We start from the raw sequence: 12,136 nt of genomic DNA, 5'->3' as shown, positions 1-12,136 counted from the left end.
TGGTTTCCTTAAAGAAAAAAATCTAGCATAGAGTTAATTTAGTTGGAGGAAAAGGAGAGAAGTGGATAAAGGGACTTAGGCCAGACGTGAAGCGGCAGTGCTGAGATCACCCAGGACCTCGGCACAGCTAGTCACTTACGTACCAGATATTAGTCATCAGCAGAATGGGAGGTAGGACGTGAATATTTGAATTCTGAGATTAATTACAAAAATTAACTTTAAGGATTAAGATTAATGTCTATTTGTATCCTGTCAAATATTTATCAAAATTAGTACCAAGTGGTAAAACCAACAGCAATTTTACCTCTTCCTAACCCAGTCAGAACCATAGCAGAAAACTGTACAGCCAGGTCTCCCCGTGACTCAAAGATTCCATGAGGAGTTATCAAACACTGGGTGTGAGTCAAGTTACTTCTTCCATGTCTCTAAAATAGCCTTAAATTAATTAACCTTTCATGTTCGTTTTCACAGTTGTGTTGAGGAAGTTTAGCTTCATTCCTATTTTTACCTATCCTTTGTCATGAGCAGATTACTTGGAGTACATTCTCCTATTTGTATGTTAATACTTTGGTAAGAGTTTTTGTTGTTGTTGTTGTTGTTTTGTAATTCAGAGAGATCTAGGTTCAAAGCCTGGCCCTGTTTCTTCCTAACTTGGTTAAATCAAAATTTACTTCATTTCTGCATCTATAAAATGAGGGCTGAATACACCTACCTTATTGTTGGGAAGATTAAATAAGATGGTGAATGTAAAGCCCTGCCACAGTGCCTGGAACACAGTAAGCACGGTAGCTCACAGGTCACCAAGCACAAATTTGGTATGGTGGAGACACAGTTGTCTTTAGAACATCGTGCCTCGTTATTTTATTTCCCTAAAGTAGAAAGATTTCCTTAAGTAAGACATAAGGCAAATATTCAAAATTTCTCATAAGCATAAATTTTTGCAAAATGATTTTTAGGATTACAGATGCTTTCCTCAAAGCAGACGACTATATAGAGATTACAGGTGCTGGAGGAAAAAAGTATCGCATTTCTACAGCAATTGATGACATGGAAGCCTATACTAAGCTGACAGGTAAGAAGTAACAGGTAACATAGATGGTCCATCTCAGATAAACTATAAGATGTCCTTGAATTGCCAGTGAGTTATTTTTCTTTCTTTTATTTTTCATTTTTCAAAATAACTATTTAATTGGAAAAAAAGAAAGAAAGGGTCTCACTATATTGCCCAGGCATCTCTCAAACTCCTGGGCTCAAGCGATCTTCCTGCCTTGACCTCCCAAAGTGCCAGGATTACAGGTGTGACCCACTGTACACAGCCGGTGGAAGGATTTTAGCTTCCCAAGTAATTATCTCCTTTTGAATTTGAGTTTTATTTCTGTCTTGTACCGATAAAGTGACCTTGATAAAGGGATTTGACCTATCTGAATCTTTCATCTGTAAAATGAGGGTAATGATACCTAGTATATAGTTTTGTTGTGATGTTTAAATGAGGCATAGCACCTAGTATAGACTTGACACATAAGTACTCAATATACATTATTTAACTTTTTTTTTTTTTTTTTTTTTTTCCTGCAGATGGAGTCTCGCTCTGTCACCTAGGCTGGAGTGCACTGGTGCAATCTTGGCTCACTGCAACCTCCACCTCTTGGGTTTCAGCAATTCTTCTGCCTCAGTTTCCTGGGTAGCTGGGATTACAGGCATGCCCCACCATGCCCAGCTAATTTTTGTATTTTCAGTAGAGACGGGGTTTCACCATATTGGCCAGGCTGGTCTCGAACTCGTGACCTCATGTGATTCATCTGCCTCAATCTCTCAGAGTGCTGGGATTACAGGTGTGAGCCACCAAGCCTGGCCCATTATTTAACTTTTTAATTTAATTTTTTTTTTTTTTTTTTTTTGAGACAGGATTTTATTCTGTCATCCAGGCTGGAGTGCAGTGGTGCCATCATAGCTTATTGCAGCCTCAACCTCCCGGGCTCAAGTGATCCTCTTGCCTCAGCCTCAGCCTCAGCCAAGTAGCTGGGACTATAGGCATGTGCTACCACACCTGGGTAATTTTTTCAATTTTTGTAGAGACAGGGTCCCACTATGTTGCCCAGACTTGTCATTGTTTAACTCATACCTGGACTACTATTGAACACCAAAAAACCGACTTGACCATTTAACATTATTTTCATTACAAAAACACAAGATGCCAGGAACATATCCACGCTTCTGCAAAAACAAAATCTGCAGCTTAGTGTGGAAAGGTTCTTTTTTTTTTTTTAGTGTGGGACAGAGTTTTGCTCTTGTAGCCCAGTCGGGAATGCAATGGCATGATGTCGGCTCACTGCAGCCTCCACCTCCCGGGTACAAGCGATTCTCCTTCCTCAGCCTCCCGAGTAGCTGGGATTACACCACACCCAGCTAATTTTTTTTTTGTATGTTTAGTAGAGATGGGGTTTCACCATGTCAGCCAGGCTGGTCTGGAACTCCTGACCTCAGATGATCCACCTGCCTCGGCCTCCCAAAGTGGTGGGATTACAGGTGTGAGCCACTGCACCCAGCCACAGCTAGTTCTTTAATGTGGGAAAGTATTGACTGAGATAAAGCAAAAGAAGTAAAATGAAAAGTATACACCAGTCAGAGTTCTTAGTTACAAATTATGAAACTGTTTGACTAAAAATAAAATTGGGCCAGGCATGGTGGCTCATGCCTGTAATCCCAACACTTTGGGAGGCCAAGGAGGGCAGATTACCTGAGGTCAGGAGTTCGAGACCATCCTGTCCAAAATTGTAAAACCCTGTCTCTACTACAAATACAAAGATTAGCCAGGCATGGTGGCGCATACCTGTAATCTCAGCTACTCAGGAGGCTGAGGCAGGAGAATCGCTTGAACCCAGGAGGCAGAGGTTGTAGTGAGCCGAGATCGTACCACTGCACTCCAGCCTGGGCAACAGAGCAAGACTCTGTCTCAAAAATAAATAAATAAATAAACAAAAAATAAAAACAAAATTGGAAAGCAATCACATAGCTTACAGAATCCGTGGAAAGGTTGGAGGCTCTGAAAATGGAGAAAAACAACAGAAGCTAAGTGACCTAAGACACAGCCAAATCACTCTACCATAGCTTCCTGCCTAGAGTGCTACTTCTATGGCAGCTGGATTCTATTTGCTGCACACTGACAAAATGAAACCTAAACTGTCTTTGAAGAACCAGTTTTTTAAATTACCAACCCCATGCAGATTGTTATTTCTGTAAAGTATGATAAAAATGAATTACTAGAAAAACGAAATGGGGGGAAAAGGCACGTAAAATACAAGCCCAAATTTTTATTATTCAACTTGACAGACTTCACATTACCTTTCAGTAAATTCAATCAAAAATACATAATAGGCCAGACAAGGTGGCTCATGCCTATAATCCCAGCACTCTAGGAGACCAAGGCAGATGGATCGCTTGAGCCCAGGAGTTTGAGATCAGCCTGGGCAACATGCTGAAACCCTGTTTCTATAAAAAATTTAAAAATTAGCCATGATGGTACATGCCTGTAGTCCCAGCTACTCAGGACGCTGAGGTTGGAGAATCATTGGAACCCAGGAGGTGGGGGTTGCAGTGAGCCAAGACTGCATCACTGCAGTCCAGCCTGGGTAACAGAGCAAGACCCTGTATCAAATAATAATAATAATAGAGAAAAAAATAAAAAATTAACTTACAAGAACTATATACATTGTTCTTTAAAAATATATATGTAAGGCTAGGCAGGGTGACTCATGCCTATAATCCCAACACTTTGGGAGGCTGAGGCAGGCGGATCACTTGAGGTCAGGAGTTCAAGACCAGCCTTTCCAACATGGTGAAACCCTGTCTCTACTAAAAATACAAAGTATTAGCTTGGCGTGGTGGCGGGTGCCTATAGTCGCAGCTACTCAGAGACTGAGGCACGAGAATCACTTGAACCCAGGAGGCAGAGGTTGGAGTAAGCCAGGGTCGCACCACTGCATTCCAGCCTGGATGACAGAGCGAGATTCCATCTCAAACATGAAATAAATAAATAATTAAATAACATAAAAGTAAAAAGAAAAAAAAATTGAACAAGTTGAGGATACTTTTAATTTTCATTCATAATAATGCAAGTGATGCCACATCTTAAAAAGTCAGCCGGGCACGGTGGCTCACGACTGTAATCCCGGCATTTTGGGAGGCCGAAGCGGGCGAATATGAGGTCAGGAGTTTGAGACCAGCCTGGTGCCTGTAATCCCAGCTACTCCGGAGGCTGAGACAGGAGAATCATTTGAACCCAGGGGGCGGAGGTTGCAGTGAGCCGAGATCGCACCATTGCACTCCAGCCTGGGCAACAGGGTGAGATTCTGTCTCAAAAAAAAAAAAAATCATCTTTATCCAGGTGTAGTGGCATGTGTCTTTAGTCCCAGCTGTTCAGGAGACTGAGGCAGGAAGATTAATTTTTTCAAATTATGTTTACATTTAAACTAGCTTTTGATTTAGCTGGGCATGGTGGCATGTGCCTGTAGTCCCAGTTACTCAGGAGGCTGAGGCAGGAGGATTGCCTGAGCCCAGGAGGTCAAGAATGCAGTGAGCCATAATCATATGCCACTTCACTCCAGCCTGATGACACAGCAAGACCCTGTCTCAAAAAAAAAAAAAAAAATCTAGCCAGGCATGGTGGTACACATCTGTAGTCCCAGCTACTCAAGGGCTAAGGCAGGAGGATGCCTTGAGCACAGGACTTTGATGCTGCAGTGAACTATGATCACACCACTGCACTTCAGCCTAGGCCACAGAACCTGACCTTAAAAAGAAGAAAAAAAACAAAGAAAAAGGTCAGGTGAAGTGGCTCACACCTGGAATCCCAGCACTTTGGGAGGCTGAGGCGGGTGGATCACTTGAGGCCAGGAGTTTGAGACCAGTATGACCAACGTGGCAAAACCCAATCTCTACTGAAAATACAGAAATTAGCTGGGCATGGTGGCACACACCTGTAGTCCCAGCTACTCAGGAGGCTGGGGCAAGAGAATCACTTGAACCTGGGAGGCAGAGGTTGCAGTGAGCCAAGATCACACCACTGCATGCCAGCCTAGGTGACAAAGCAAGACTCTGTCTCAAAAAAAAAAAAAAAAAAAAAAAATTGCACAGGGATATATATATGGAGAAAGTGCATGCAGAAAAACATTAACAATTGTTGAATTTAAGTGAAGGATATTTTATTTTGAAATTTTTCAAAATAAAAATTGGGAGAAAATGAAAGAAAGGAAAAACATTTCTTCTACTCTCATCATCAAATGGGACACTTAAAAAATCGCTGTTTTATTATTACAGAAATTTACAAAGCCATGTACCTGTCACTTAGCTTCAACAGTTATCAACACATGGCAGTTTTGCCTCATCTCCTCATCTACCCACTCATGTCAAACACTGGACTATTTTGAAGCAGATCCTAGACATAATTTTGCTTGTAAATATTTCAGGACCGTTCTCTTTTTTTTTTTTTTTTTTTTTTTTTTTGAGATAGTGTCACTCTGTCACCCAGGTGGGAGTGCAGTGGTGCCATCTCGGCTCACTGCAACCTCCACCCCCAGGGTTCAAGCAATTCTCCTGCCTCTGCCTCCTGAGTAGTTGGGACCACAGGCATGCGCCGCCATGCCCAGCTAATTTTTGCATTTTTGGTAGAGGCAGGGTTTTGCCATGTTGGTCAGGCTGGTCTCGAGCTCCTGACCTCAGGTGATCCACCTGCCTTGGCCTCCCAAATTGCTGAGATCACAGATGTGAGCCACAGTGCCTAGCCACCATTCTCTTTTAAAGACAAAATAAAACATGTCAACAATAAATCCATACACCTTTATGTACCCATCACCCAGCTCAGCAGTCATCAACTCCAATGCAGTCTTATTTCTCTCTATCCTTCCCCACTCTCCGGATTACCTGGAATTAAATCCAAGTCATTGACAGGAACTTTTATTTTTGAGACAGAGTCTCACTCTTGTTGCCCACGCTTGAGTACAATGGCGCAATCTTGGCTCACTGCAACCTCCACTTACCAGGCTCAAGCAATTCTCCTGCCTCAGCCTCCTGAGTAGCTGGGATTACAGGTGCCCGCCACCACACCCAGCTAATTTTTTTTGTATTGTTAGTAGAGACGGGGTTTCACCATGTTGGACAGGCTGGTCTCGAACTCCTGACCTCAAGTGATCCGCCTACCTCGGCCTCTCAAAGTGCTGGGATTGCAGGCATGAGCCACTGTGACTGGTCAACTGGAACAGTTTTAAAAGGTTTTTTCACTTAAATATTTTAAAAATTTTTCTCATATTGCCAAAATAATAATTTACCTGCCTGTTAAGATCATTTCAGTAGAATAGCACTGTGTAATTCTTTAACTCTGTGTTTTTATTTTAATGTAACTGAAATGTCATCAAATTGGCAGATAACATTTTTCTGGAGATTTTATACTCTACTGATCCCAAATTGAAAGACGCACGAGAGATTTTAAAACAAATTGAATACCGTAATCTATTCAAGTATGTGGGTGAGACCCAGCCAACGGAACAAGTAAAGATTAAAAAGGTGAGTTATCAGGCATCTTTCCATTAGTGAAAGGTTACCTCTGTCCTCCAAGAGGAAACCACTAACCTATCATGATACTATGACTCTGTACTAAGTGCTTTACATTTACTCTCATTTAATCTTTACAGCAGTGCAGGGGTCTTAGGCCTGTTTTACAGATAGAGAAACTGAGGCTTCACTGAGATTAAATAACTTGCTCATGAAAGCATATTTAGCCAGGATTCAAAAGCCAGGTCTAACTTAACTCCAAATCTTTGCTCTCATCCAGGAAGTGAGAGTGGGTCTCTAATTTTGGCTAGATTCAAGCATAGGAAAATGAATATAAGGGAAAGGGACCTCCAAAGAAAGTGCCTGCATGGGCTTCATTGAGGCTGTGGTGACCTGTTGTAATGACTTGGTTCCTTCACAGGATATCAGTCTCCCAGATGGCACACACCTGTCTTCTTTAACTCAAATATCTATTTTCACCTCCTACTTGTTGAAGAGTTTTCTCTTTGCCAGAAAGCTATAACACAAGTCATACTTATAACCACATCCTACCTCAATAATTTCTTGGGTTGTACTTCCTCTTGTTGTACTAATAGGTTAATGCCACTTTTTTTTTTTTTTCAAAATGTGAATTTTTTTTTTTTGACAGTCTCACTTTGTCACCCAGGCTAGAGTGCAGTGGCGTGATCTCAGCTCACTGTACCCTCCACCTCCTGGGTTCAAGCAATTCTCCTGCCTCAGCCTCCCGAGTAGCTGGGATTATAGGCACCTGCCACCACGCCCAGCTAATTTTTGTATTTTTAGTAGAGACGGGGTTCCACCATGTTGGTCAGGCTGCTCTTGAACTCCTGACCTCATGATCCGCCCACCTCGGCCTCCCAAAGTGCTTGGATTATAGGCGTGAGCCACTATGCCTGGCCACTTTTTACAATTTTTTATAAAAATTGCTCTATTTGTTTAACGGGTGATATTGGTAGGAGCTATATTTGTTGTTTTTTTTTGTTTGTTTGTTTGTTTTGTTTTGTTTTTTTTGAGACGGAGTCTCGCTCTGTCACCCAGGCTGGAGTGCAGTGGCCGGATCTCAGCTCACTGCAAGCTCCGCCTCGCGGGTTTACGCCATTCTCCGGCCTCAGCCTCCCGAGTAGCTGGGACTACAGGCGCCCGCCACCTCGCCCGGCTAGTTTTTTGTATTTCTTAATAGAGACGGGGTTTCACCGTGTTAGCCAGGATGGTTTCGATCTCCTGACCTCGTGATCCGCCCGTCTCGGCCTCCCAAAGTGCTGGGATTACAGGCTTGAGCCACCGCGCCCGGCCGGTAGGAGCTATATTTGTTAAGGATATCTCTAATCATTTTTCTTAGTTAGGTGCCATTTTCTTAAAGAGAACCTGTTTGTGGCATAAAGGCTTAATGAGGAAAAATGGATTCCAACATGGGGAGTCTTGTGTTTTCTAGGAGGACTATGAATCTCTTCCAAAAGAGGTTGCCGCTGCTAAACCCAGAGAATTGCTGGAAGTAAAACTGGAGGCTGAAGATTTTATAGTGGATGTAAGTAATTAGTCCAGTAATAAACTGAGTGAATAATTTTTTAAAGATAAAGCACTCACCATTATAAAAGTAGTACGTGTTCATTATAATTACTTAGAAAAATGCAGAAAGATAAAAGGAAGTCATATGTGCCCTTATAAAGAGAACCAATATTATTAACCACAAAAACATTTTATTTATGATATTTTGCCATTATTTTTAGTATAATTGTGGTCATGTGATTACATTGTCTATATTAAAATTTTTTAATTACACAAGTAACACATTTTAACTTTTTGTTGTTGTTGCCTGCATACAAACACAGAGGAAAAAGTTGTAGGGCCAGGCACTGTGGCTCACGCCTATAATCCCAGCACTTTGGGAGGCCAAGGTGGGTGGATCACCTGAGTCAGGAGTTCGAAACCAGCCTGGCCAACAAGGCAAAACCCCGTTTCTAGTGAAAATACAAAAAAATTAGCCGGGTTTGGTGGCTCGCGCCTATTGTCCCAGCTACTCGGGAGGCTGAGGCAGGAGGATTGCTTGAACCCGGGAGGCAGAGATTGCAGCAAGCCGAGATCACGCCACTGCACTCCAGCCTGAGCAGCAGAGTAAGACTCTGTCTCCAAAAGAAAAAGAAAAAGAAAAAAAAAAAAGAGCTGGGCACAGTGGCTCATGACTGTAATCCTAGCACTTCGGGAAGCTGAGGCAGGTTGATCACAAAGTCAGGAGATTGAGACCATCCTGGCCAACATGGTGAAACCCCCATTGCTACTAAAAATACAAAAATTAGCTGGGTGTGGTGGTATGTGTCTGTAGTCCCAGCTACTCAGGAGGCTGAGGCAGGAGAATCACTTGAACCTGGGAGGCGGAGGTTGCAGTGAGCCGATACCACGCCACTGCACTCCAGCCTGGGTGACAGAGCTAGACAGCACTGCACCTCAGGCCAATAGTCTCAGCAGATTACACCCTGGACCTTATCATCATTCAAAACTGCCCTCCCTGTAAAATCACTAGTTTAAACATAATTTTCTCTGTCCACAAACCCCTTTCCTCCTCATCCACGTTTTCGTAGCTCATCGGGCCCTCCAGTTTATTGTGTCCTCACTTTCTTCGAGCTTGTCAGTGGCCTTCTATCTTCATTTCTCTCCACATGTAGGCCGGGTGCAATGGCTCACGCCTATAATCCCAGCACCTTGGGAGGCCAAGGAGGGTGAATCACTTGAAGTCAGGAGTTCGAGACCAGCCTGGCCAACATGGCGAAACCCCATCTCTACTAAAAATACAAAAAATTAGCCAGGCGTGGTGGCCCATGCCTGTAATCCCAGTTACTTGAGAAGCTGAGGCAGGAGAATCGCTTGAACCCAGGAGGCAGAGGTTGCAGTGAGCTGAGATCACACCACTGCACTCCAGCCTGGGCGACAGAGTGAGACTCCATCTCAAAAAAAAAAAAAAAAAAAAAAAAGTATCTTGGATATTGTGATACAGTAATTCACTCATTTTTCTGCAGTTACCCTCAACTCTCTTTTCCTTCTTTGCATCTACCTAGCAGAAGGTCATACAACCTAGATGAATCAAATCTAAACATCTCCACACCTATTCCTGGACACATAAATGCTCCTGGATACCATCACCGTACAGGCATATCTATAAATTCCCGGTCACGAAACTAAGCTGGGCCTTCTGGCAGGCTTAGTGTGATTCTCCCAGTCTCTAATAATCATTTCAGGCCAGGCACGGTGGCTCACACCTGCAATCCCAGCACTTTGGGAGGCTGAGGCGGGCAGATCACCTGAGGTCAGGAGTTCGAGACCAGCCTGGCCAACATGGCAAAACCCCATCTCTACTAAAAATACAAAAATTAAGGCCGGGCGCGGTGGCTCAAGCCTGTAATCCCAGCACTTTGGGAGGCCGAGGCGAGTGGATCACGAGGTCAGGAGATCGAGACTATCCTGGCTAACATGGTGAAACCCCGTCTCTACTAAAAATACAAAAAACTAGCCGGGCGTGGTGGCGGGCGCCTGTAGTCCCAGCTACTTGGGAGGCTGAGGCGGGAGAATGGCGTGAACCCGGGAGGCGGAGCTTGCAGTGAGCTGAGATCACGCCACTGCACTCCAGCCTGGGAGACACAGCAAGACTCCGTCTCAAAAAAAAAAAAAAAAATTAGCCAGGGATGGTGGTGGGTGCCTATAATCTCAGCTACTCAAGGAGGCTGAGGCAGGAGAATCACTTGAACCTGGGAGGCGGAGGTTGCAGTGATCCTGCCAAGATCCTGCCACTGCACTCCAGCCTGGGCAATAGAGCAAGACCCCCATCTCAAAAAGTAATACTACTAATAATAATCATCATCATTTCAAACTGTCCTCCCTCCTCTCAGAACTCCAGCCATGCTTCCCACCTCCAGCTATATTCACCCTCATGAATAACCCAACCTTTGACTCTTATTTCCAAGATAAACTATAGGCCATTAGGTAGCAACTCCTTATACCTTTCTCACCAAAGAAACAAGCCTGCCTCCATCTGCAACTGTATTCAGTATTCCCATTTGTATACTGGGGAAACAGCTTTGTTCTTGTCAAGGGCTTAGGGTAATTCTACTTGTGTTCTAGAGAAGTGTTGTCCCATAGAACTTTCTGCAGTGACAGAGATATTCTTGGTCAGTGCTGTCCCTTTTCATAGCCACTAGCTGCATGCGGGTGTTGAGTACCTGAAATGTGGTTGCTGTAACTGAATAACTTCATTTTTTATTGTATTTAGTGTTATTTGTTTATTTTTTAGAGACAGGGTCTTGCTCTGTTGCCCAGGCTGGAGTGCAGTGATGTAGTCACAGCTCATTATAACCTCAAACTCCTGGGCTCGAGCGATCCTCCCACCTCAGCCTCCTGAGTAGCTAGGACAACAGATACATGCCACCATGCCCAGCTAATTTTTAAATTTTTTGTATAGATAGGGTCTCACTCTGTTGCCCAGGCTGGTCTCAAACTCCTGGCCTCAAGCAATCTTGCTGCCTTAGCCTCCTAAAGTGCTGAGATTATAGGCATGAGCCACTGCACCCAACCAATGTTAGTTTAAACTTTTGTTTATTTTGAGACAGGGTCTCTGTCTGTGTCCCAGGCTGAAGTGCAGTGGCATGATCATGGCTTGCTGCAGCAAAACCCCATCTGTACCAAAAACACAAAAATTATCCAGGTGTGGTGGTGCATGCCTATAGTCCCAGCTACTCAGGAGGCCAAGGTGGGAAGATCGCTTGAGCCCAGGAGGTGGAGGTTGCAGTGAGCTGATATCGCACCACTGCACTCTAGCCTAGGCGACATACCAAGAGCCTGTCTCAAGAAAATCATGAACACCACACTGCTCTTCACCCCTCTCCTCTTTTTCAGGGTCAGACTCATCTTCCCTTACCTTTCTAAGGTACCAAATTCCTCTCCAGGTACTTCTTTCTTGCTGTCTTTTTTTTCCTTTATGTTTTTATTTTATGTATTTTTTAAACTGACAAATGATAACTGTCCCATTTTTATGGGGTACATAGTGTATATAAATGTCTGATGATCAGATCAGGGCAGTTAGCATATGCATCATCTAAAACATTTATCATTTCTCTGTGTTGGGGACATTTAATATTTTCCTTCAAGCTATTTAAAACTATGTAATAAGCCGGGCACAGTGGCTCATGCCTGTAATCCCAGCACTTTGGGAGGCCGAGGCAGGTGGATCACGAGGTCAGGAGATCGAGACCATCCTGGCCAACATGGTGGAACCCTGTCTCTACTAAAATAAAATAAAAAAAATTAGCCAGGTGTGATGGCATGCGCCTGTTGTCCCAGCTACTTGGGAGGCTGAGGCAGGAAAATTGCTTGAACCTGGGAGGCGGAGGTTGCAGTGAGCCGAGATCGAGCCACTGCATTCCAACCTGGCAACAGAGAGACTCCATATCAAAGATAACAAAAAAACTGTGTAATAGATTACTGTTAACTAGGCCGGCCATGGTGGCTCATGCCTGTAATCACAGCACTTTGGGAGGCCGAGGCGGGTGAATCACTTGAGGCCAGGAGTTTGAGACCAGCCTGG

General features: G+C 43.8%; 1 protein-coding gene across 5 annotated transcripts in view; it reads left to right on the top strand.

Moving 5' to 3' along the window:
- Positions 1-12,136, top strand: part of SAMHD1 (SAM and HD domain containing deoxynucleoside triphosphate triphosphohydrolase 1) — a 60,822-nt gene that overhangs the window by 38,202 nt on the left and 10,484 nt on the right. For all 5 annotated transcript variants that reach the window (XR_013398669.1, XR_013398670.1, XM_077948561.1 and 2 more), the window contains 3 exon segments: positions 957-1,072; positions 6,419-6,558; positions 8,000-8,092. Coding sequence is in view for 3 of the 5 variants with exons in the window: in XM_077948561.1 (XP_077804687.1) it covers positions 957-1,072; positions 6,419-6,558; positions 8,000-8,092 (349 nt within the window). In the remaining 2 variants the exon portion in view is untranslated.

The sequence above is a fragment of the Macaca mulatta genome, chromosome 10 (genome assembly GCF_049350105.2).
Source record: "Macaca mulatta isolate MMU2019108-1 chromosome 10, T2T-MMU8v2.0, whole genome shotgun sequence".
NCBI lineage: Eukaryota > Metazoa > Chordata > Mammalia > Primates > Cercopithecidae > Macaca > Macaca mulatta.
The sequence above is the reverse complement of the archived record's forward strand: the minus strand, read 5'-3'. Positions and strand labels throughout refer to the sequence as shown.